We start from the raw sequence: 26290 nt of genomic DNA, 5'->3' as shown, positions 1-26290 counted from the left end.
CACACAGTAAGCAACAGGACACCCCATTAAGTATTACTCTTTATAGCTCTACCAGACCCTGGGGTAATTTGGAGACTAAGTTTAATAAATATTAATGTACCGAAGTTCATACACACAAACAAACAAAAATAATAGGGATCCGGTTCAGAAAAGTGTCACCTTAAGCTGTGTGCTAGGATCACAAGCATCTAATAGTGAAGATGCAACCGGAAGAACCAATGGCTCTGTTACTGTGTTTGGTTGTTGTGACCAATCCAAGCCCCAAAGACAAAGAACATTTGTACCACCAAGTGCAGAGTGTGATTTCATGTGTTTTCTTCCGTATAGACTTCCCTAATAACACAAACCAATCCAGACTTTCTAGACTGGCAGGTGAAGGTTGGAGAGTTCCCAAGATCTTCTCCAGAAGACACCAGTATGTCCCCTCATGTGTATGCATGTAATAACAGATGCACTATGGGTTATATGCTGTATTCTTCACATCTGAGTATCCCAAAACTAAGGAAGATGATACCAAAGTGGTAAAGCAACTCAGCCAAGACCTCAAATTGTCTGCTATCTGCACCTTGTTGACTAGTGGAAATTCCCCTGATTTGCAGGGGAATTTGTGTGTAACAAAGATCACATGACACAATGGGTTTCCATTATCTCTAAGAATCTCTTCTCCCTGGAACAGACTAGAAATTTACCAAATACCTACTGGGTGCATTACACAGTTTTATGCCTCTTAATCTTCCCCCTTCGTCTCACAAAGGAACAATTCATATCATTAGCATGTTCCAGACAAGGAAATCACACCTTAAAGGGATCTAGGTCACTAAAATTTCGAATAATAACAGACTAAGATTTAGGCCCAGGTCTGCTACCTTGACCACACACCTTTTCACGATGCCATCTGTGTACCTCACTGTTTCCTGTCTTCTGATCTAACTATTGTCTATGAACCAGGGGCCAGCGAAGGACTCGGAAGAAGTCAATATCACCAACATCATCAACAGCTCCATCTCCAGCTTTAAACGGAAGATTAGCTTTGCCAGCATTGAAATCTCTGGTGACAATGTCAACTATAGTGACTTGACAATGAAAGCCAGCGACAAGTTTAAGTTTGTCTTCCGAGAGAAGATCAGCAGAATCATTGATTATTTCACAATTCAAAACCCCAGCAATGTGGATCGATACTCCAAACTACTATTTCCTTTGATTTTTATGTTGGCCAATGTATTTTACTGGGCATACTACATGTATTTTTGAGACGCCATTGAACTCTTGCATCACATAATGAGGTTAAGGGTATTCTAGAACATGTGTGTGCACTTCAGCTTAGAAAGCTACAAATGGGCTAATGTAACAATTATTCTAAGTTGTGTAGAAGCCCTAGTGTGACCAGATTCTATAATAGAGTCATTATAAGGCAACCCTTTTCTTCTTCAATTTTGGACAGAACACCCCCTCCACACACATACACAGAACCCAAGACTGCGAACCTACTCAGGGCTATTTGCTCTCTGGATCCCTGGTCTGCATTCACTCCATAAAAATGTGGGAAGATGATTACATATATTAAGGGGTTTATTTTCTAAAGAATTCATAGTGCCACTGATTACATCTCTGTGGCCCTTATAATATGCTCTCTTGCCTATTTAAACACCAGTGTTTTCTAATTTTTGTTTTTCCTTGAAATATGAAATGTGGGTTTGCGTCAATTCATTGGTGGTTACCTTGCCTCATCAACCTAATACCAGATGGGTTCTTAGTGTTATTTAATACCACAGAAGAATTGTCCCCAAATTCTAATACATCCTATTATTCACAAATCAGATGTAAATGAATAAAATTAGTGGATCAATAAACTAAAAGAAAAAAACATAAATCCTTTGGGGTCCAGGGCTTCATGCCGTTTTTCCACGTATCTTATTATTTTGTTTTTATACACCTTAGTCCTAACCTATGTAAAAACCCCTTTTCCACATCAGGAAAACGGGAGGAAGTTTTGAAACTTGTTCTGGATTCCTAATACAGAATGCGTCCATGAAGACTTGCTGAGTCAAGTGTACTAGCTAGCCACCTTTACTCACATACTGGCTAGGAACCAAGTAGACCAGAGAGTGCTCTGTCAACCTGTCCTCTCTGCTGACCTGTTGACCAAGATGCTGGGGAACATTTTGCCGGTGGCAAAGGCCCTGCCTCCTTCAAAGAGGAGCTTTTATCCCTGTGCTCCAGTGACTAGGCAGGAGTGATGTCTATTAGATAAGAAGCGGCACTACTGGGACACAAGTAGCTTATCTTAAATAGTTACCTTTTCCCAACCTTTCTAGCTGGACTACTTTGAGTGGATTACCCTGCCTGAGCAGCAGACCACTGGCCCTGACTGGTTCCGACTGTTCTGAACGATGGAAAGACACATTGCACAACCCACGTGAGCTGTCTTTTCTGAGTTCAGCCAGGGTCACCCTGACCTAGGAGCTCTTGTGTGCCCTCTCTCTCTCTTGCTCCACGGGAATCGCCTATATAAGGTTCCAATGCAGCCTCAATTGTTTCAAAGACTCTTGCTGTCTTCAGGTCTTTCCCTTCCTTTTCTAATGAACCCTCAGCTTTCCCTGTCCTTTCTACAACAAACCGGGGCTGTAGATGTTCTTTCCTTTCACGTCCTTCACCCACGGGCCCTCCTTTTCATCAGCATGGCTCTGCCCATCGTTCCGTTTCTGTGAGCTTGAGTGCCTGGCGCTTAACAGATGTTTCTATTTTAGGATTCGCTTTGTTCATTGGAGTACAATAGGTGTAGTTGCGCCATTAGAGTTCTTAGTAGAATCTCTTTGTATTTTGTATCTGTCATATACATTCCTAAGGGGAGGGGCTAGGGGAGGGGAAGTGTGGTTGAGTGAGTAGGTCATACCTGTGCATTTTTTTTTAAAAATAAAAATGTTTAAAATATAACTTCACTGAGGCCTCATTTTAAGCTACAGAAAAATAAAAGTTGTAAATATGTGAAACTATAAAATAAATATATAGTATGAGCTACTGGGTGGTGACTGCAGAATAATACAAAAGATACATAGTATAGTGCTAATAGAGTGTCTCCATACCGCGTCCACCCCAGACAGCACACATTCACATTCACACATGAGAAGAAATACAATTTTTAGTATGAGAGTAGTTTTTGGGAGAGAGGCAACCTTTAGATTTTAGAGCCACGCTGCTCTTTGGATAGTAGGAGACAACATTGGAATTCTCAGTAAAAACTGCTAATTCCTTACATCTGTCCCAAATATTCTGCCTATGCAGAGTATTATCTACACAAGTTTTATTTAAAATAGTAGTTTTAGAGCAGTGGTTCTCAACTTTCCTAATGCTGCAACCTTTTAATACAGTTTCTTATATTGTGGTGAGCCCAACCATATAGTTCTTTTCATTGCTACTTCACAACTATAATTTTGCTACTGTTATGTAAATACTTTTGGAAATAGGTTTGTTGGGGGGGGGGGGTCGCAGCCCACAGGTTGAGAGCCACTGTTTTAGGTAACTATATTAAGGACTTTATCAAATATCCAGATGATTTTTACCAGGTGCAGTAAGAAATATTCTAAGCCAGGGAAATACGTTTTTTAACTACATTGTTATTGAGAATATCAAATGTCTCCATGGAGGGAGTTGTGTAACTATAGGAAGGCAGTCAATGACAAGTAAATATCAGAAGGTTCATTTCTGATGCAGGCCGGGAAAATGGGGAAACAGAGAAATGAGCACAGAAGAAAAGAGCTAGAAGATGCTGCAGTCCACAAGCTGAGGAGCAGCCATGCACAGCGTGGTGTGTGCCCTAGCCATGCAGGGAGGACCACAGTGCAGTGTGGGCCCTAGCCATGCAGGGAGGACCACAGTGCAGTGTGGGCCCTAGCCATGCAGGGAGGACCATGGGAGGACCACAATGCAGTGCAGGGCCTAGCCATGCAGGGAGGACCACGGGAGGACCACAATGCAGTGCAGGGCCTAGCCATGCAGGGAGGACCACGGGAGAAACACAGTGCGGTGAGGGGCCTCAGTACCCTGTGTGGACAATGACCTACCCTTAGAGGCAGTTTAATGTCTAGGGTTGGGATATGACCTTTCTTCAATGGCGGGTGTTACCTTTTCAGGTACAGGACTGTCCTCAGCTGCTGGTACATAGTGACTTTTCATTAGTTCATGATACATATTGCTGTAAAGATCCTTAATTCTTAAAGGGTACATTTTAAAAATCGAGTTTTAGCACATGCTTTTGATCCCAGCACTCTGGATGCAGAGGTAGGTGGGTCTCTGTGCGTTCAAAGCCAGCCTAGTCTACAGAGCGTGCTCAGGACAGCCAGTGCTATTACACAGAGAAACCCTGTCTCAAAAAAATAAAATAAAATAAAATAAAATAAAATAAAGTAAAATTTTTCCTATAGTTTAATGAATGTATAGATAACATATTCGACATGTGGTTGATATGATTTCTGTACCATTCCAAGGACTTAAATTTTTCTAAATGAATACATTTTATCTATTTTTAAATTTAAAAATATAAAAATATAAAAATAAGGGTCTGGAGTGACGGCTACTCTGTTCAAAACGTTTGCTGTTCTGGCAGAGGACTCGAATTCTACCACCCACATGGAGGCTGACAATTGGCTGTAAAGCCAGTCCCAGAGCATCTGGTGCCTTTTCCTAGTGTCCACAAACATGACAATAAATGCGGTGCACACCTACATGCAGCCAAAACACCCATATACACCAAATAAAAATAATTCAAAAGCCGAGAGTAAAGCACGTGCCTTTAATCCCAGACTCAAGAGGCAGAGGCAGACAGATCTCTGAGTTTGAGGGCCAGCCTGGCCTACAGAACAAGTTCCAGGACAGACAGGCTACACAGAGAAACCCTGTCTCAAAAAAAAAAACAAAAACAAAAGCATAATGATTTTAAATACTATGTATATCATTAACCCAGGCATGGTGGTGCACGCTGGATCTCAGTAAATTAGAGGCCTGCCTGGTCTACAAAGCAAATCCCAGGTCAACCATGGCTACGTGAGACCCCGTCTCAAAAAAGAAAAAAAAAAAAACCCAAAACATTAAATTCTTTTTGGAAATGTATTTGTATACTTACTTATACAAATTATATTTTAAAATTAGGTTACCATGGATTTGTTTATTTAAAAAAATTAGTCCAATTCTGACTCACATTTTAAAAAATAATATATATAAATGGGAAAAAGAAAAAATATCAGAGGTAACTAAGATTGTGAAAAAAAAAAGTCCAGGGACTTCGCACCTTGAGATGCCAGGCTAAACGGTTGTGCCTGTTACTCTTAGGTTTTCTAGAGTGGTTTTGTAAGGGACAGGCTGCTCTATGGTTTACCTGAGTCAGGGAACTGAATACAAGCAAATAGGCCTAAGTGAACATAAAAGAGTGTCTAATTGTTTAGAAGGAAGAAAACTTGCTAGTTGAATAAGGAAATGCCCAGATTCACCATCTGGAAACGTCCTTTGGGAATAAACAATAAGTAATAAGAAGCAGTCGTCTCCAGCCTTTGATGTTGCCATCCGCCTGCTATAAGCAGATGGCTCTCCTCTACCAGGTAATCATGGGAGGTTTGTAGATGCAGAGAGGTGCTTCTTGGTGATGAAAATTAAAGTCTCATAGAACGCACTGCTAACATAGAAGCAAATGCTTATGGATATTCCTAGTAGCCCAGGAGATTGAACGTCACAATTGTGATTTATTTGGGCAGACTTAGAGTGGAGTGGAGTGGCTCACAGCTTTCCATGACCATCCATCTAGTCTGTTTATAGTGGTGCCTTTCCAGGATCTAGGGGGAAAAAAAAGACTATTCTATTTGGAAAATTGAACATAAATTTTGAAAATATATCTGCATAGCTGAGTGTTCATCTGCTTCCCTATGACCATTGAGGGCTTAAGTGTTTGTAAGCATGCTGTGTATTCTTCTATTAGTGAAAACAGGCCAATATCCAAGAGGTCTTGGGAGTTGAGTGGTTCACATCTTTCTGCCTTGGCCTGCCTCCTTCTCAAATAAAGGCAGGTGGATGTTGTTATTAAGATCCCCAGGAAGGTCTAAGGAGATGTCTTGTCATGCAAGCATGAGGATCTGTTTTCCTTTCTCAGAACCTCCACAAAAATCCTGATGTGGTCACACTCTTGTAACCCCAGCGCTGTGAAGTAAGTGCTCTGTGAAGGAGGATTGCCAAGGGCTTCCTGGCTACCAGCCAGCCCAGCTCCTGTTGTAGGGAAGCATCCTGTTTCAAGGGAATAAGACAAAGTGACAGAGCGGGACACTATACATGCACACAAACACACACACACACACCATACAACACATAGCATACACAAATACACCACAATTACACACATATATATGCACTTACCTACATGTGCACACACACCAAAGCCAAGCATGAGGACTGTAATCCTAGAACTGGGCAAATGAAAACAGGAGCCAGTCTAGATGAGTTAGCAAACTACAGGTTCAGTGAGAGACCCTGCCTCAAAAAGTAAGGTGGAAGCCGGGCGTGGTGGCGCATGCCTTTAATCCCAGCACTTGGAGGCAGAGGCAGGCAGATTTCTGAGTTTGAGGCCAGCCTGGTCTACAAAGTGAGTTCCAGGACAGCCAAGGCTAACAGAAAAACCCTGTTTCCAAAAACCAAAAAAAAAAAAAAAAAGTAAGGTGGAGAGCAATTGAGGAAGACACCCAATATTGAACCTCTGCCCCGTATGCACATATATAAGTTTCTCTTTCTGCCTTTTATGGTTTGAATCTGATATGTTCCCCCCCAAGGCTCATGTTTTGAACACTTGTTCCCTAGCTGGTGGCAATACTTTGAAAGGCTGAGAAACAATTAGGAAGTGGGACTTAGGGGCTGGAGAGATAGCTCAGTGGTTAAGAGCACTTCCAGAGGTCCCAGGTTCAAATCGCAGCAGCTACATGGCATCTCACAACTGTCTATAACCCCAAGATCTGGCACCTTCACATAAACATACATTCAGGCAAAACACCAATGCACATAAAATAAAAATTAAAAAAAAAAAAGAACTGCAAAGGAAGTGGCACTTATCTGAAAGAAGGAGATCCCTAGGAGTAGCCTTTTAAAGATTATACCTGCCCCTGGTTGCAACCTGCTCTCTACTTCTTGTTTTTGTTTTTTAATCTGTTTGGGAGCTGTGTGTGTGTCTGTATGTACATGTCATGGAGGCTAGAAGAGACTGCCATATCCCTAAAACTGGAGTTACAGATACCGCTGCACCGATACAAAAGCAACTAGCATACTGCCATCACTTAGCACACTTTGAAAGTATTTCTAGCCAGGCGTGGTGGTGCACGCCTTTAATCCCAGCACTCGGGAGGTAGAGGCAGGCGGATTTCTGAGTTTGAGGCCAGCCTGGTCTACAAAGTGAGTTCCAGGACAGCCAGGGCTACACAGAGAAACCCTGTCTCCAAAAAAACAAAACAAAACAAAAAAGAAAATATTTGTTTTATCTCTTCTCTATACAGTCTTATAGGGAAGGGAGTGTAGTAATTATGGAGTTTAGAATGCATTTGTAGGGTTGGTCCTCGGCTAACATGGGGCAATCCGGGTCTGAGGGAGGTTCCATCATTTTCTAGCCAATAAAAACAGTCTAAGATTCCTTAGTCCTCTGCCAAAGCCATCAGTCTAGAATGTTGGAGCACAATAGGCAAAAGGTGCTATGTGACTGGCACCTGGTAAAAGTCAGGGCACCAACTCTCTAGTGAGCATCTTAGTGCAAACCATCTCCTAGTTGCTGGAATTCTACACCAGAGGAATTAAGCAGGTACTGGCTGATTCAACTGAGGAAGGCTCTTATTTCCCCTGGATTGTGCCCCATGATCTATAACCCTTGCTGACTTTCCTATAAATCCCCTCTCTCTCTCTCTCTCTCTATATATATATATATATACATATATATATATATGCCCATGTATGCAACTATATGCTGAGTCTTGTGAGTCCTCTAGAACACTAGATGCCTCTAGAGGCCTCTAGACAATTCTAGAGCAGTGGTGCTCAACCTTTCTAATGCTACAGCCCTTAATACATATAGTTCCTCATATTGTGGTGACCCCCTGTATTGGCTAGTTTTGTGTCAACCTGGCACAGCTGGAGTTATCACAGAGAAAGGAGCTTCAGTTGAGGAAATGCCTCCATGAGATCCAACTGTAAGGCATTTTCTCAATTAGTGATCAAGGGGGAAAGGCCCCTTATGGGTAGGACCATCTCTGGGCTAGTAGTCTTGGGTTCTATAAGAGAGCAGGCTGAGCAAACCAGGGGAAGCCAGCCAGTAAGGAACATCCCTCCATGGCTTCTGCATCAGCTCCTGCTTTCTGACCTGCTTGAGTTCCAGTCCTGACTTCCTTGGTGATGAACATCAATTTGGAAGTGTAAGCCAAATAAACCCTTTCCTCCCCAACTTGCTTCTTGGTCATGATGTTTGTGCAGGAATAGAAACCCTGTCTAAGACACCCCCTAACCAGAAAGTTTATTTCATCACTACTTTGTAACTGTAACTTTGCTACTCTCATGAACTGCAATATAAATGTGCAACCCCTGTGGGGGGTTGAGACCCACAGGTTGAAAACCACTGTCCTAGAGACTCATTCACTCTGGAGATGGTGTCAAGGGCTTGGGCACACATGCTTTAAAGCCATGCTTCCCACATCTTACTCACCATAAGAGCCATCAGTGCACAGTGCTGCGTTATAGGCAACCGATCCTAGAGTCTTTTTTTTTTTTTTTAAAGATTTATTTTTTATTATATGTAAGTACACTGTAGCTGTCTTCAGACACACCAGAAGAGGGAGTCAGATCTTGTTATGGATGGTTGTAAGCCACCATGTGGTTGCTGGGATTTGAACTCTGGACCTTTGGAAGAACAGTCGGGTGCTCTTACCCACTGAGCCATCTCACCAGCCCGATCCTAGAGTCTTAACCTAGGCCTGGGACTTCTCTCTCTCTCTCCTCTCTCTCTCTCTCTCTCTCTCTCTCTCTCTCTCTCTCTCTCTCTCTCTCTCTCTCTCTCTGTCTCCCCCCCCAATGTGCGTGCGTGCGTGCGTGCGTGCGTGCGTGTGTGTGTGTGTGTGTGTGTTTGTGTGTGTGTGTGTATAAACAGATGTCAACTCCAAATGCCTTGGTACAAAAGGAAAACAGCTGGAAGAAAACTACTTTCGGAGAACTTTTCAGGGAAAGATTATACAGTGTGTCTGTCACAAGGAAGAGTCTGGCTGAATACATGAATAATGTATGCAGCAGACGGGAAACAGGGTTGGGTTTTTTTTTTCCCCTTTGTCTCATTTGAATCTTCTATGTCGGTGTCAAGAAGGAACAGGTAAAAGTCTAAGTCTGAGAAGACCGCAGCAGGACAAAATGGCATCCAATGTAAGACTGCAACTGAACAGCGAGGGCGTGTCCGAGGGCGGAGCTGCTCTTCATTCCAATCCCGGGTGTTTGAGACACTGAGTTGAAAACCAAGTGAAGGAACCAAAGAACATCCCAGGTGAGCAAACCTCACCCCACGTGACAGTGTTCAGCTTTTACAGAGGGTGGGAACGGCAGGTAGAATGCCTTGTAGATAACCTCTTGAGGAGGTCAAGTATACAATTCCAAAGCCTCCTTTAAAAACTGACGGGACGGATGTGGGGATGGGGGCAGGTGGGGGGGGCAGGTGAGGGGATGGGGGGGTGGGGGCTGGGGTGGGGGCGGGGGTGGGGGCTGGGGGTTGGGGAGAGTTGTCAAATAGGAATGAGAAGGAGCATAGTTGAGAAACAGTAATGCTTCAGATCTGACTTTCAAAAGAGGGGAGCTCCAAACACTGATCTCTCCCATTCTTTTGTTCGCTTGTTTGGTTCTCGAGACAGGGTTTCTCTGTGTAGCCCCAATGTCCTGGAACTCTCTCTATAGACCAGGCTGGCCTCCAGTTCAATGACCGCCTGCCTCTGCCTCCCAAGTACTGGGATTAAAGGCTCCTTTCTCACTCTTATGGCTTCTGGAAGTCTGACCCCAATCGGCTCTGTGTTGCAGTAAAGGCAACGGCCTCACCATCTGGATGTGCACGTTACCTTGTGAATTAAGACATTTGTTTAATTTCTCAAATGTTACAGGATGCCTTAAAGCTGGTCTTTTAGATTGAACCCTTTCACAGACATCTGTGACAAACAAACAAACTATGGCTATGTCCTCATAAAATCCAGGGCTGAGGCGCTGGTGGTAAATAAAGAGTCTCTAAGAGAGTCTTCTTTGAGAAGTAGGCAGATACGTCCCTGATGGATTTTGCTTTTCAATAACAAGTTATTGAACCAATTCACCAAACTATATCTTGAAGAATCAAACAGCTCTCGTTCATAAATCAAATCTTGTCTATGAAGCAGAACAAAGGAAACGGAGAGGAAAAGGGTGGAAAGTGATAACCACAGGTGCCACCAATAAAACGTAGACTCAGATGCAGTGGCATTCAAAGTCTCAGTCCTTAGAATGCAATAATAAATGAATCTTCGGAATGTAAAGAAGTCCCAGGAGGAATTATCCATTTAGAAGGATATGAGATGGGTACCTTTTCTGCATTTGTACATTGCTTACATCCTAACAAAACGTTCTAATCCATTTCACAGTGGGGTTCAAAGGCAAATTCTCCACCAGGGAAATACAAGTTTGTTTTCTATCTACTGTAGTAATTTAATATAATTTATCAACTTACTTTTTTTTCCACAAAGAATTCAGCTGTATACCCTTTCACACTTATCCCAATAGACTAATCCAAGCTTAATTTAGTGTAGGAACCCAGAAATGAGAGTCAGGAGACCTGGACTCCGCCATTAACTTAATCTCTATTTGCCTAAGTTTCCTAATATATCAAATGGGACAAAAGCATTTACCCTTCCTAGTTCACAGGTTTGTGGGAGGGTTAAAAATAAGATTAAAAATATGAAGGTGTTCTGGAAATGTGACATAATTCATTTAAATGGATGCTAACGAGTTGGACACGTGATCACACACACATCATTTACATCTCTAGAAAGTTAGACTTAAGAAGTAGCTAGGACATCACGAGGTTCAATCAGTCTATTCCCATATTAATATAGGTAAGGGTCAGAGACCACAAGATACATCCCAGAGGAAACAGCACAACCGCGTCTAAAAGCCATGCCGCCTCAACTCAGTGTTCTCTTCATTGGTCCCTGCCAGCTCTCCCAAAAGGATGCAATGCATGCACCTCAGATTCTGTCTACCAAGAACCAGGGTTATAAGACTACGGTATATCAGTGCAAGGAAAAGCTACCGTTCCATGAAGAAAGACACTGTGCAATGATCTGTTGTTACCTGTGACTCCACAGTCCCTCTCCCTCTGCCAGAACTATTTTACCCGCTAAACCAGGGGTGTATCTTTGGACTCTTTGCCATCAAACATCATTCTTCTTCCCAAAGGAATTTTAAATACTTCTTTTCAAGCACAGAGGAGCCAGCTTTTCACCCCCTGCCTCTGAAAGAACCTACAGAGATCACAAAGATATATTTGACCCGGCTCAGATGCTCCAAGAATACAGTTCACAAGACCATCCCACTTCATTACCACAGAGGGAAGAGCCTAAGAATCTGATCCCTTCGGCACCATGCAAGTGATTGTTTTTAAGATGCATTTGGCCAGGGCTACACAGAGAAACCCTGTCTCAAAAAAAAAAAAAGATGCATTTGTTGTCTTCACAATGCCAGCAATGAATCATTTGCATTCTTAAAGGTAAGTTGCATGTTCTGACACTGTAAACGGTGGTAAAAGTATTTCAAATTATCTCCCATTTGCTTACTGTATTAAACAAGAGAGTACATAAAAAGCAATAAAGTTATATCTTTATCAGAAAGGCATATGGTGCTTCAGCAAGCACTGCACTAGCGTGCCATTGTCTGCTCAAAGTTTTATAACGTTTTCCAGATTGAACACTGGCATAAAACAACTTGTATGCAGTTGCTTGGGGAAAATATTAAGAATGATCACCATAATGCTGTCTACCAGTGGCTTCTCATTTTGCTTCTTCTCCAATATTTTAGATAGACTTGATGTTATGAGTCACATAAAACAGCAGGAGTCCTGGTTGCAAAGACACCAGTCAACAGCAATTTATTAAAAGCCAACCACATACCAAGGACCTTATCTGGCCTATCTCTTGTCCTGACTCTAACCCTCTAAGACGCTATTAACTCATTTTACAAACAAGGGAAGTCATGACTCATTGGAGTTAGGTGGTTGCCTGGTGGCTATATTCGTGGGAAGAGCTGGGATTCAAACCTGGTCTGTTTGGTAGGACTTAATTCAGCACGTTTATTTACTTACTTCTTACAAGTTGTCAGAAGTCTCTCAAATATGAACCTGTTGGACAATAATAAGGATGAAAGAAAAGAGAACAAACAATAGGAGCACATCTCCTTCTCTTTCCTACCTTAGACAAGCTGGCTGGACTCACCATCCCCCAAACAGTAGCTCATCAGGCTGACATGGACGTGAAATGGACAAGCTGAATTGACCTTGTGAGGAGCTCCATCTGTGGACTGGGGCAGTTGACCTGAGTCCACTTGGGTTTAAGTCCTGGTCCTGCCCTCCATCACAAAGGTCTGTGGCCTGGTTTAACCTCATTCAGTTTTATTTCCTTCTCTGTAGAGAGCCACCCTCGTGGGCTTCAGTGATACAACATGTCTGATGCACACAAAGATGCGAGGTGTACAGAACACTTGCTGCCGCTGATCCTGGCATGCTGCTGGGTGCACGGTAAATGATAGCTCTTTTTATTGGGACTACCGCTGAGAGGTTGCTGTATAAAAATAAAAGACACATTATTGGGGAAAACAAAACAAAGCTCATAGGATCTGGTTTAACTGGCTTTTGTTGGCACCTAATGGATCCAGTCCTCTAGATTTAGGAGCATCTTAAAAACAAAGAGTGGGTATCAAGCACCAGGTTTCCATTTTCAAAAACAGATGCTCTCTCTCTCTCTCTCTTTTTTTTAAGTCTCAGCAAACACTAAAGTTGGCCTGACAGCTTAAAATAAAACCCACTTGCTCTCTCCTGACAGCTGAAGTAGAAGATTAGTGCCACTAAAAGTGTGAAGAGTTCCTGGAATTTCTAATTAGTATGTCAGTCCCTACCCTGTGGACCCCCAGGCTTTTGTACTTTTATATAATAATCTTTTAATTCTCATTTACACCATTCCCAAACTCTTCTAAAATAAACAGATGACAGCAACATCAAACTCTGTATAGAGGCTACTGACAATAAATATCAGCCTGGCTCCTTGCAAAACTGAAACAGGGACCGATTTGCACGATTCCTCGGCCCAGGGAAATTCTAGGAGTCCTGCAATCTATTATTTCTTTGTTTGTTTGCTTGCTTGTTTTTGGAGACAGAATCTCTTTAGGTATTTCTGGCTGTCCTGAAACTTGCTATGTAGACCGGGCTGGCCTTGAACTTACAGAAATCCTCATGCCTCAAGGCATACACCACCATGCCTATCCAATCTTTTTGCTTATGCCTTGCTGCAGGAGAACATGAGATGTCCTTAAGAAGAAAGCACTTATATTGGTTTGTTTTTGCATTCCTGTAATAAGATCCCTAAAGCAGGATAACACTCTGAAGGAACAAGGTTTATGGTTTATAATTATGGGTGCGAGAAGTCTAAACAGCAAGGTGGGGCTCGGGCAAGGGGGCATCCCGTTGTGGTAGATGACTATGATGGGGGCGTCTTTAAGGAAATAGATCACATCACAAAGCAGGAAGCAAGAAGGTGACCAGTGTTTGGCCTTACTCTTATTAAAACTTGCTCTCAAGTGAGCAGAGTTTACAATATGAAAGTTGTTTAAGAAAGGTTTTGCTGGGGGTGGGTGGGTATGGGGGACTTTTGGCATAGCATTGGAAATGTAAATGAGCTAAATACCTAATAAAAAATGGGAAAAAAAAGAAAGGTTTTGCTAAATATTGCCCACAAGGCTGGATCCCTAGAGACTTATTTTCCACTTAATTATCATTTCCCAGGAAGGGTTTTTATCTTTTCTGTGCAGTTCAAATCTTTTGTTTCATAGACTACAGTGGGGCAGGTATATGAGAAAATTCTGTTAGAACCACATTGATACTTGAAACATGTATGGGAAATAGGAAGACATAGTCTTTGCTAAAAATATATTTGGAACCAGATTTTTTTAATATTTTGATATTAAAGGAATCGTGACAAGTAACTCTTTCTTAAAACTTATTAAGACAAAAGACAGATGAAAGCCAGAAGTCTGAGTTTATATCTTTGAAACCTAACCTTTCAACTCGCGTGAGGTATTAGACTTTGGGAGCTATGCAGGGGAACCCTGATTCAGCCTGTAGAAGAATGCAAGCACAAAGCATGACAGGGCTCAACATTTAGTACTTCATGCTTTGAAAAGTGTTCCCATGGCATGCATGTTCAGCATGTAACATATGATGTTCAGCATGTAAGAACATATATTGCTCTTCCAGAGGACCTAAGTTCAGTTCCCAGGGCATACATTGGGCTGCTCATAAACCATCTATAACTCCAGAATGTGGTTTATAGCACTCTAACAATTCCAAGGAGGTCTAACACTTCTGACCTGCATAGACACCTGCACTTGAATGCATGTAATGCCTCCCAACACACACATATACATAATTTAAAGATAAATCTTCCTTTAAGTGGCACCACCTGTATTTGGTGATTTGCATGGTTGTAAATTAATTTTTTTCTCTTCCCTTTCTTCCTCCAAACAACTCAAGAGTTTGCTGGCACCACCATAATAAATTCCATAGGTTGGGTAGCTCAACAGAAATTTATTGTCCAACAATTCAGTTCATTAGCTGTGATGGTTAATATTAGTTGTCAGCTTAATGGGATCTAGAGGACAAGCCTCTGGGTATGCCCTTAGATCAGGCTAGCCTCTGGGTTATGTGTGTGAGGGATCATCTAGATCATCTAGCTTAATGGGATCTAGAGGACAAGCCTCTGGGTATGCCCTTAGATCAGGCTAGCCTCTAGGTTGTGTGTGAGGGATCATCTAGATGGGGTTGAGGTGGGATGATCCATACTGAGTGTGGACATAGCACCATCTTGTAGTCTAGGGTCCCAGACTAAATAAGAAGGAGAAAGTCTCCGCTGCTTCCTCCTACAGATACAATGTGACCAGCTACCTCAAACCCCTGTCACCAGGATAACCTTAGACCATGAGCCAAAAATAAACCCTTCTCCCTTAAGCTGATTTTTTTCCCCCAGGCATTTTGGTCTATCAACAAAGCAAGTGTGTGTCACAGTAAGGTTGAAGTCCTTGAGCCACGGTTTCTTCTAAAACTTCTATCCTTAGCTCATAGGTGACTATCTTTTTCCTGTCTCTACACAAGCTTCTCATTATATTTGTTCTATGTCTAACTTTCTTTTTCTTACAGAGATACTGTGGATTTGAACCCACTCTAATGCTCTTATTTCCACATAATCATCCCTCTACAGGCCTTATCCCCGAATACAGTCCGAGTCTGGAGTAATGGTGGTTGGGACTTCAGCGCCAGTTCCAAGTATAGCTTCTCTCACTGATCTCTCCAAAGAGCGAGCAGTTGCTCTGGGCCCTGTTTAATTTTCTACATTATTAAAACATGAATGAGAAAGATTAAGGCCTCTACTAAGCTGTCTGCTGCCCTTGCTTCATGCCCAGTTTGGGTTGGTTTGGTTGGGTTGGGTTTTTTGTCTGTTTTTTGTTTTGTTTTGTTGTTTGTCTAGTCATTTAGCTCTTGATGTGTTTTCCCCAACTCAGACAGCTTTTGTTTCTCAGCCTTTCGCTCCACCCCTTTCCTTTCCAGAGAGCTGCAGAGAGCAACCTGGCACTTCTCTACAGACTCCTAGGGTCCATCTGTGAAGAGAATTGTTATATAGGATAAGCTCTCAGAGCTGAAGCAAAGAAAGTCGCCCCAAGTGCCACGGTTGTCTTCAAGGATGGGGCAGCATTAGCCTCTGACCTGACACAGCTAGGGCTATTGCCCACTGAGAAATCTGCCTGACTCCATTTTGAAGGCAGGAGCCATTATGTTGTATTGTTAAAAGTAAGCTTCTGTCTGTTTCCTGGAACCTGACTGGCCCCAACCTATGACCTTGATTTGGGGGAACGCCTAACCCTTCCCTAATCCCTCCCTAATCACAAGTTGACTACTTGATGAAGGCTGGCTTTTGTGTTTTGTTTGTGTTTTTCTGTTTCCTTAAAGCTCTATTGTCTTCTGTAAATCTGCTTTGAATGGCTAGTGATTTTACTCCTTAAAAGAGTCCTAAGGGCTGCTCTCTTTAACCCTTCTTAAGAGGCAGTCACTGGTCTCATCTCTGGCGTTGCACTCCAATAAAAATCAAGTTTGCTTCAAATTTGGCTCAAAATCGTGGTAGTCATCTGTGGTGGTTTGACTATGGTTGGCCCAAGGAGTGGCACTATTAGGAGGTGTGGCCTTGTTGGAAGAAGTGTATCCACTTTAGGGGTGGGTTTTGAGATCCTTCTCCTAGCAGCCTTCAGATCAAAATGTAGAACTCTCAGCAACTCCTGAGCCATGGACACAGCTATGCTCCCACCTTGATGATAATGGACTGAACCTCGGAACCTGTAAGCCAGCCCCAATTAAATGTTGTCCTTTATAAGACTTGCCTTGGTCATCGTGTCTCTTCACAGCAATGGAAACCCTAAGGCATGATCTTATTTTCCGGCAGAGGGATTAACACCATCTAATCTTAACCAGTAATTTCCTTACTACCGAGACTCTCCCATCATATTTCCAAGATTTAAAACCCACAGAATCCCAAGGATCTCAATGCTGTTGAATAGGATGTGCTCTCAGAGCTGGAGCGAAGAAGGCCACCCCAAGTACAGTCGTTGTTTTCAGGGATGGGACAGCATTTGTCAGCAGAAGCCTCATACCTGACACAGATGGGGCTATTGTCCTTGAACTATGAACAATGGACTTTGGCAGCAGCTTTCCTCAGAACTGGGACCTAGCTGGAGGACAAGGTACTAGGTTTCTCTAAAGGAAAGCTAGAGACTCCCACCTCCCTCCCTGCTGCTCCTTTTAAATTACCTTGTTATGGGATAGGAATCATAAGGGGAAAAAGACGATGAAAAGTTGCTCTTTTATCCATCTGACCTTCTGGGAGCCTATATGTTTTAGGGACAGATAACTTCCCAATGAGACTTTTTATAATAAAGCTTCCATTGCTTTCAAAAATATTAACTTTTGCAGTTCTTCCAGGTAGATCAAAGGGACCCTGCAGTTACAGTTACAATATCCCAAAGATTTAGCTTCTCCATAATAAGAGGTAAGAGCCTTAACATTGCCAAAGGCCAAAACTATATTATTTGAAATGAAAGCTCTCATAAATATCCAACTATGAAGTCACTATCTATCAACTACTGTTATATAAACAGGACAGAGCTAAGTCCCCCATGTGTCAATAATGGAGCTGCCACAAATTGTGTCCAAAACTCAAATTAAACAAGCCCTTGCTCTGTCAGCCAATTTTCAGAAGCCAAGTTTAGTTTGGATTGTTTAGATTGTTTTAGATTGTCAGAGAGTAGGAGGATCCAAGTAAGGAGGCCTGGTGGGACCTGAATTCTTCACACATTTCCCTTTTCTAAGTGGGTTCTTCCTTGGGCTCCATTATCTTCCCCTGGGTAAAAAGCTGAATCCTTTGGAAGAGCTCTGTGGCATCCAGCAGCCCTCTGTTGTTTCTACATTCCCATGGTCTCTCCATACAGCCAGGCAGAGAAAAGCCCTAGATTTCCAGGGCCAAACACTCTTGTTTCTCCTGCACAGCTTTTTTTTTTTTGAGGAGCCCTCACAACAGTTACTTCTCAGAGCACTCACTCGGCACCTGGTTTATCAGTTATGTTCAAGGAAAACTGGAGATAGGTGGAAACGCTCCAAGGATTGCTGCTCCAAGCAGTGTGAATCCATCAACAGATGCATTCTAGGAACAGTGGTTAAATACTACAACGACCAATTCTCTCTCTCTCTCTCTCTCTCTCTCTCTCTCACACACACACACACACACACACACACCATATGTCTAAGTTGGGATTTTCATTGTTATGAAGAGACACCATCAATGACCAAGGCAACTCTTTTTCTTTAAATATATTTTTTTGAGTCTTTTAAAATTATCTTATGTATACGAGTACACTGTAGCTGACTTTAGACACACATCAGAAGAGGACCTCGGATTCCATTACAGATGGTTGTGAGCCACCTAGCAGTTGCTGGGAATTGAACTCAAGACCTCTGGAAGAGCAGTCAGTGTCATCTCTCCAGCCCAAGGCAACTTTTTTTGTTGTTGTTGTTTTTCAAGATAGGGTTTCTCTGTGTAGCCCTGGCTATCCTGGAACTCACTCTGTAGACCAGGCTGGCCCCGAACTCAGAAATTCGCCTGCCTGCCTCTGCCTCCCGAGTGCTAGGATTAAAGACCTGTGTTACCACACCCGGCTCTTTTTTTTTTTTTTTTTTTTTTTTTTTAATAATGGTTTTAGAGCTCTATTGTAGAAAGGCAGGGGGAAAGAGAGAAGGTATAAAGAGAGGCTGGCCATGGTCATGTAGAGAGAGGGGGGAAGGGAGAGAGAGAGGAGGGCTAGAGAGGAGAGTAAGAAAGGTGAGAGCTTAAAGAGCCAAGGCAACTCTTTTTGTTTGTTTGTTTGTTTGTTTGTTTTTTTCGAGACAGGGTTTTTCTGTATAGCCCTAGCTGTCCTGGAGCTCACTTTGTAGACCAGGTTGGCCTCGAACTCAGAAATCCGCCTGCCTCTGCCTCCCGAGTGCTGGGATTAAAGGTGTCACCACGCCCGGCTGGCAACTCTTATAAAGGCAAACATTTATTTAATTGGGGCTGGCTTACAGTTTCAGAGGTTCAGTCTGTTATCATCATGGCAGTGTGCAGACATGGGGCAGGAGGAGCCGGGAGTTCTACATCTTGATCTGAAGATAGCCAGGAGGAGTCTGGCTTCTGCAGGCAGCAGCAATCTTAACTAAGGAGGCTCTGTTTTCCACAGTGGGTGGAGCTTGAGCACTCAAAGCCCCGCCTACAATGACACACATCCTCCAACAAGGCACACCAAGCATATTCAAGCCACCACATATTATTATTATTATTATTATTATTATTATTATTATTATTCCATTACTATTATTATAAGCCACCATTGTTATGATGTGCCAGATCCTGTCACAAACTTTTTGTTAAATTGACTCATCTAATCCTTATAATAGTCTAAGAAGTAAGGACTATTTTAATCTGCATTCCAAGACAGAGAAGACAAACTGCAACCCAGTAGGCCAATTGGCTTCTAGATCTGACTTGTAACTTACTTCTATGTGCAGTACCTCAACTGATCCATATCTACACATCCCTATCAAGCTGCCATCATCATCATCATCCTCTTTTCACATTTCCCATTCCAGGTTCTGGAACATGACAGCCATATGTATGTGAAAATCTGTACTCAAATCATAATTCCTTTACTCAAGTCTGAGATTTTGAAGTAGGAAGGTACCAAGATCTTGCCTTTAGAAGGTGAATGCAATAGTCACCTCAATGAGTGGGAAAAAAGGGGGGGCCTGAAGGCTCCCAGGTGGGAGGGAGGAGGAGCAAGAGAATGGGTAAGGAGAAAGAAGAGGAGGAGGTTTATTGTAGATAAAAGGGAGAGCAAAGTGGCAGGCATGGTGGCGCACACCTTTAATTCCAGCACTCGGGAGGCAGAGGCAGGCGGATTTCTGAGTTCGAGGCCAGCCTGGTCTACAAAATGAGTTCCAGGACAGCCAGAGCTATAAAGAGAAACCCTGTCTCGAGAAAAAAAAACAAAAAAGGGAGAACAAAGCTAGAGGCAAGGACAAGTGGAAGAGTCCTGAGCCAGCCAGGGAGGGGACAAGAGGCGGGAGAGTAAAGGGTAAACAAAAGGGCCTGGTAACCAAATGACTGGAATAAAACAATGAAGGTCAATTGAGGGAAGCACCCCAGCCCTGGGGCTTGGAGAAGTTTAGGGTAGAGGGTGGGGCATGGCAGCCACGCCCTATAACCTGTCCTGGGTTTGAGACCTAACACTCTCTCAAGATCTGTTACAAGAAGATACCCAGAATCATGGTTAGCACTAAATCTGCATACACCATTTTCTTCCAATACATACCTGTGATAAAACTGATTTTACAAATTAAGTTTAAGGACAACAATAATAAAATGGAACAATCACATAGAACTATGCAATAGTAAACATTGTATGAGCATGTTCTCTCTCTCTCCCTGTTAACAGCCATCGGATACATTTGACCAGCAGCTGGATATGAATAATAAACCTGCAGTAAGTGAGAGTGTGGCTGAGATGAAGGCACAGGATAAAACAGGGCTGGAGAGATGGCCTGGTGACCAAGAGGACCCATTCCCAGAACTCACATGGCAGCTGACACGCATTTCTAACTCCAGGCCTAAGGGATCTTCAGGTGATTCTAATCTACAAGAAGTGTGCTGAGCACGTTGACCTTGGACTTCAAAGCTATGAAGTTGTGAAAAATGGATTTCACAGTGCAGTGGTGGCACATAACTTTGATCCCAGCACTTGGGAGACAGAGACAGGTGGATTTCTGAGTTCGAGGGCAGCCTGGTTTACAAAGTGAATTCCAGGACAGCCAGAGCTACACAGAGAAACTCTGTCTCGAAAAACAAAACAAAACAAGCGAAAACATGGATTTCTCTCAAGTCACCACACCGTGCTGTGTTGTTATAGCAAGCATGGGCAGGCTAATGTGCTTAAAACATCCAGTACAAGTTGGGCTTATTCCTGGGCCCAAGTCAAATAATACCATCCCTCCTTTCAACCCTATACCTCTAACGCTGAGCTCAGGGTCGAGTGTCTGCTATATTCTCTATATGTTTGCTGAATGACTGGAGGAATAAGTGAACCATTTACCCTCCTCAGGCACAGGGCATCTTCTATGCACATTACTTCTAGAAACTGGAAGCGGGCTGGGATAGAGTAACCATGCCAGCAAGAGTTTAGCACTATCCAAAGGAAAAGAAAGGGGGACCCTCTGCAGCAATCAGGATTTAGAAAAACTGAAACAACTCCCCATAACACAGATCTGTGGTATTTCCCAGTTCTTTCAAATACATTTAATTCTGCACATGGAGAATAATGGCATCATTATTTAATCCAGAATACAATAACAACAACAGATGGCTCATGTGGGTGCACAAGTTCCCTGCAGAGAATTTAATGTGCATGTTGCCTTTTTCCACACATACAACTAAGGCAGTTAGAATAGGGGCCAGTCCATTGATGTGGCCTGCAAATAGAATGTGGATGCCTATGGTGGTTATAACAGCAAAGGGGGGGGGGGAAACAAAGAAAGCCCAAGGGTATAGCTGTGACTCCACTTAAAACTAATGCATACCTTCATTTTAATTCTTTGGAATAGTCCAAAGAAATATCTGCTGTTCCTGAAAGACTGCTGTCATCCCTGGTAGATACTCATCAATTATTATTAAGTATTGCATAGTTCAGGTCAAGATATAATATGTCTGAGAAAAACCATGGCACCTCCTTTTAATCTTGCGTAGAAAACAATTAAAGTATATAAAGCACATTATTAAAATATGTAAAATTTATAATTTAATTATAAGATTGCATGGCTTTATGATCTAATAGTTCTGCTGTATTTTGCATATTAGTGAACAATTGCTTTCTTAAAGCACACAGTAGAATCATTTACTTGATGCTGGCGAATAAGTTAATTATGGATTCCCAGTATATGACTAATGGATTTAATAATCACTTTACTGTAGAATTAACTTATACTTCCCTGTGCTTATAGCACTAATGATGATATTCATAAAAGTTATATTTTTTTAAATGTAAGATTGGCACAAGAAGGGAAACCAGTGTATAACTTGGCTTTAGATTGAACAGTTCCAAATAGGTCGTTCTGAGCCGTCAAGGGCTTCTTCTGGCCCTGACATAAATCATTCCTGTCCTCTTTACCCCTCACCCCCCACCACCAACTCTGCCTCCATTGGCTTTATTAAGGGAATTTATTTTATTTAAGGGAAGACGAAATGCTTGCCAGATGCGTTCAGTGGAACTCCTGTGTATTTTTGTACCCTCGCTCGTGAGTTCAGTGTGGATTCTTTGCTTCTGTCCTCTTTACTGCACACGGGGAAGACCCAAACAGGCCAAGAGCACACTGGGATGCCCCAGGCCCTCTCTTTGTCCTAGTTTTATAGATTGAAGCCACTCAGTCTTTCTCCTACATCCAGAATAAACTACACTAGTAAAAAAAAAAAAAAAAAAGATAGCAGAGATGGTTTTTGTTAAGGAAAAGAGTCCCTACACAATCTTCCGCATTACTATCAGCACCTTCGTCACCTTCAGGAACACCCATACCGCCACAGCATAGTACTACCAAGATCAGTGGCTTAACTCTGTCTCTCATGGAACTTCACAGATTTTATTTCCAGCTCTTTTGGCTTAAGGGTTGGGTGACCTTGGGTGTGTCATTAAGCCTCTACAACCCATTCCCATACTTCTAAAATAAGAAAACTGATTCCCTACCGTGCCCCAGCTCGGAATCAGAGTGTCCACTCTCATGGTATCCATCTGCAGGCAGAGAGTTACTGTGATACTTTCTCCTCGCCCAACTATAAAGAAGCCTCATAGCTCCTCGATATAATATCTTACTGTTTCAAGCATTTACATTCTCTTCAGATTTTAAAAATCCTGAAAGAGATGTAAATATGGCTTATATTTTGCCCCATTGCCCAACTGTTCACAAAGCACATACTTGCTAAACACATGCTGATAGTTGATCGAAAAGTGTAAATTTTTGTTGTTGTTGTTGATTTTGTTTTTGTTTTTTGTTTGTTTTTCTCCACGTTACCTTGGCTGTCTTGGAATTCACTCTGTAGACCAGGCTGGCCTTAAACGCACAGAGATCTGCCTGCCTCTGTTTCTTGAGTGCTGGGATTAAAGACATGCACCCCTACCTCTCTGCAAAGCATAGATGTTTAATTTTACAGCAGGAGCGTATGTTCTCACTGCGGGCGCGGCTCGGGTCAGCTCTAAGGCTTCACCTGGGCGCTTGCTGGAGATTCAGACTAGACATCGACTTGAGTCAGCACACGCTTGGACAGTGGCTTCTCAGGTGATGGGCCTGTGTGCTGTGTTTCCTCTGCCTGTAGGCTGTTAATAAAAGAAAGGGGCATGGAGTTGTGCTGTCATGGTCAAAGCTAAAGCAGCGTCTGGGACATTTAGTTTAAAACTCAGAAAGATCCCATTATACACATACAATTTTATAATGTAGGAAACAAATTCGGAGACTGAGCATTTTTCTAGTACCACGAAGTAATATGACTATTATGCTTTTCTCTTGAAATGCTAAAACTCACCACCTTTCCACTGGTCTCCTCGGCTCTCCACTTCAGCCCCACATTCACCTTATCTTTCCGACTGTCCCACCAGCAAAAAGCAAACGAAATGCATTTAGTGTTACCTGACTCTCACCACTCCTCTGACATTTAGGTGTCTTTTGGTTTTCAAATGTGAAATAATGCCTAAAATGTCCCAGATTTATACACTGCATTATGCCTCACAAAAGATTGCATGCACTTATTTCATAAAGATGAATCATGTCCTGGGAAAGAGAGAGTGAAAGAACAGGGAAAGCCGATGGACTTAGACACGAGATTCACCCCGGCACAAATCTCCACTCGGCTGAGACTTCAACTGTGGACAAATTATTATGTTGCCTCTCTGCTTATATTTCCTCATTTGTCAAATGAGGGCTTTAAATAGCTGCATCATAGGCTAGCTCTTTGGGTTAAGGTTGGAGTTGTGAGGTTTGAAAGGAAACTAACCAGTGGGAGGGGAGGGGAGGGGAGGGGCTTGAATCCCAGTATGTGTCTCCAGATACTCCTGTCCTGCCTCCTCCATCAGTCTGCACACTGTTGTGTCATGGCTGTTCCTCTCCAGGCTGGCAACTGGTGCTAAGCACTACCTCTTTCTTCCCTCCCTATCTCTGAACCTTTCAACCACACCCCTCCTCCCCTCCCGGTCAAGCCTGCTGCTTTTATGAAGCATGCCGTGGTATTTGATACCTAGACCTCAAGTGATCAAAGAAGACATGGTGTCAAATCAAAGAAAAATGACACTCACCCTCGGAAAAACCAAAGTCAATTCCCTTTCCTCCCTCTTCCATGAGCTTCCCCCTTTCCCTTCTGTTATCTGGCCTCATCTATCACACTTAGGCAGAAATCCATGCGTCTCGTTTAAGTCACTGTTTCTCAGGCAACAGCTAGGTCACTTAGCAAGAGTCTAAAGCAAGCCAATACAATATTCTCAGAGTAATATTTGGCCAAAGGTTACTGGGCCAGAGTAACTTAATTATTCTAAGAGGACTCACTTTTGCTATAACTATTGATTGCTATGAACTAATGAAAAAACAAAACAAAACAACGATGCTATTTATTAAGGTCTCCAGCTCCCTCGGATGCTCTTGCATACGGATCTAATTTTGTCGTCATCACAACTCAGCAACAATTTTCCTAACTTACAGGAAATTTTAAGATCAAGTTGGTGAGTTTACCTGAGGTCACTTGCTGGTGATGTCAGAGTCAAGCTTCAAATAAGGATTGTGTTTTCTTGCTATCAATTGTAATGTAAAATTTATCTGAGCTAAGGGGTATGTGTGTTATCTGAAGATTGTAACTCTCAGATAAGTTAATGTCCCAACAGAAAGGTCCCCCACTTTGTCACTCAGAAGATGAAACCTGACCACTTGCCTCATAGGATTCCAGAAAGAAAACAAGGCTGAGGGACCCCTATTGAAGACACTGAGACTCTGACATGCCCTGCAGGAATGGCATGCTATCCCTGGACACCTTTTTCTCTTTGCTGGTTTTCCTCCTTCTTACCTCGTGGTGGGTTATCTGCAAAGGGCTCTTACTTTTCTGTATTATTATTTTCATGACATCTCATTCCTGTCATAATCCTATCTCCAGAGGGTCACAGATTGACATTGTTTTTAAGTTTTTTCACTCAAGTGAAACACATAATCAAAACCAGATGTCTGGTATATTTATTTCTGTCACTTTAATAAGTGTGTGTGTGCCACGCGCTCTGGTTGAGTCAGCTTGACAAGCCGAGAGGCTTGGAAGCTACTCACTGAGGCAGAAGAGTTTCACAGAAACTCACTCCTGGAGTCTGGCGTTCTCTCTAACCCATACATTAATTTTCCATTCCCGAGTTAGTCTAGTGTATGGATCCACGTGCTCTCTTTTAGGATTATCCTATTATAAGTGCCTTTTAATATTGAATTCTGACATAGCTAAAGCCAGTGTTCCAACAGTCCTAGAACGTCCTTGAGCAAGACCTTGGGTTTGGAATTCAGTATTGCCCCTGGTATTACACTATCACTTTGAGTAAAAGTTAGGTCACTGCCCTTCACAGGAATCTACCATCACCAAGGAAGAAAGAAGTTTCTGACCGTAGGAGAAACCAGAATAGATACTTAGAACTATAGCTGAGTTACACCCATATACAGGAATTTACAATGGTTTAGGAAGTAGATGGGGCTGCGGTTTTAGAGTATTGCATTATTCATGAGATGGTTAGCTAGAACGGAACTCCCTAGTTAGAACCATGACTTGGGTGTGAAAGCCCTAGCCCTAGGAGTGAAAAGATCTCACACCTGGCTTCTAAGACTATAGCTGACCTTAGATAGGGCTGACTCTGTCTAAGTTATTTTATTGCCCAGTTCCTGCCAGTCTTTGCGATTTCATTCCTCTGTTCTGTGTAAGAGTCATTAAGCATCCGGTTACCTCATTTGTACCTTGCAGGTATGTCACCCAACTTCCTTATTGTATTCTGCATAAAAAGTCTGATGTTCGATTTGAAAAATTACATTCAGATTCCACACAACCTCTCCTGTGTGCATCTGTCTGTCAATTCATCCTACGCTTTGCCCACCCGCGACTAGAGACCCGTTCCACGCAGACAAAGGGACCCAGAGGGTCTGTGGCATGTGTGTGTGTATTTATTCAGTTGCATATTAGCTTCTAGATCACTAAGGAATAATATGGCTGGCCTCATGACATACCCCTTCCTAGATGTTTGCATCTTTGTGGCCCTGCCCTCTTTCTGAGTGGCTACATAGTTTCTGTTGTTTTCCAGCTTCCTGCACCTCCTAAGTTCTGCCATTTGCAACTCAATGGAG

General features: G+C 42.6%; 1 protein-coding gene and 1 long non-coding RNA gene across 4 annotated transcripts in view, besides 1 other annotated feature; both read left to right on the top strand.

Annotated features, from left to right (window-relative positions):
* Gabrp (gamma-aminobutyric acid (GABA) A receptor, pi) overlaps positions 1-3010 on the top strand; it is a 28198-nt gene extending 25188 nt beyond the window's left edge. Inside the window, exon 10 of one of the 2 annotated variants that reach the window (NM_146017.3) lies at positions 949-3010. In NM_146017.3, the coding sequence (NP_666129.1) occupies positions 949-1251 (303 nt within the window). In that variant the 3' untranslated portion in view covers positions 1252-3010. The remainder of the gene's footprint in view (positions 1-948) is intronic. The other variant, XM_006514666.4, reaches the window with a different exon arrangement.
* Positions 3011-9155: 6145 nt separating this feature from the next.
* Gm36005 lies at positions 9156-12823 on the top strand. Of its 2 annotated transcripts, none has more exons than XR_872360.2 (3): positions 9156-9538; positions 11224-11773; positions 12476-12823. It is a non-coding gene; the product is annotated as a predicted gene, 36005 (long non-coding RNA). The 2 variants fall into 2 exon arrangements; XR_872362.2 differs by having other exon boundaries at positions 11121-11773.
* Positions 10286-26290: part of a transcriptional cis regulatory region, noted in NCBI's record as "EC(Ranbp17) region targeted for CRISPR interference", that runs on past the window's edge. NCBI's record gives its function as "positively regulates Ranbp17 expression (moderate effect) in mouse ES cells" and the evidence as "EXISTENCE:mutant phenotype evidence [ECO:0000015][PMID:27895109]".

Source organism: Mus musculus, chromosome 11 (genome assembly GCF_000001635.26).
Source record: "Mus musculus strain C57BL/6J chromosome 11, GRCm38.p6 C57BL/6J".
NCBI lineage: Eukaryota > Metazoa > Chordata > Mammalia > Rodentia > Muridae > Mus > Mus musculus.
This window is presented reverse-complemented; position numbering and strand designations above follow the sequence as displayed.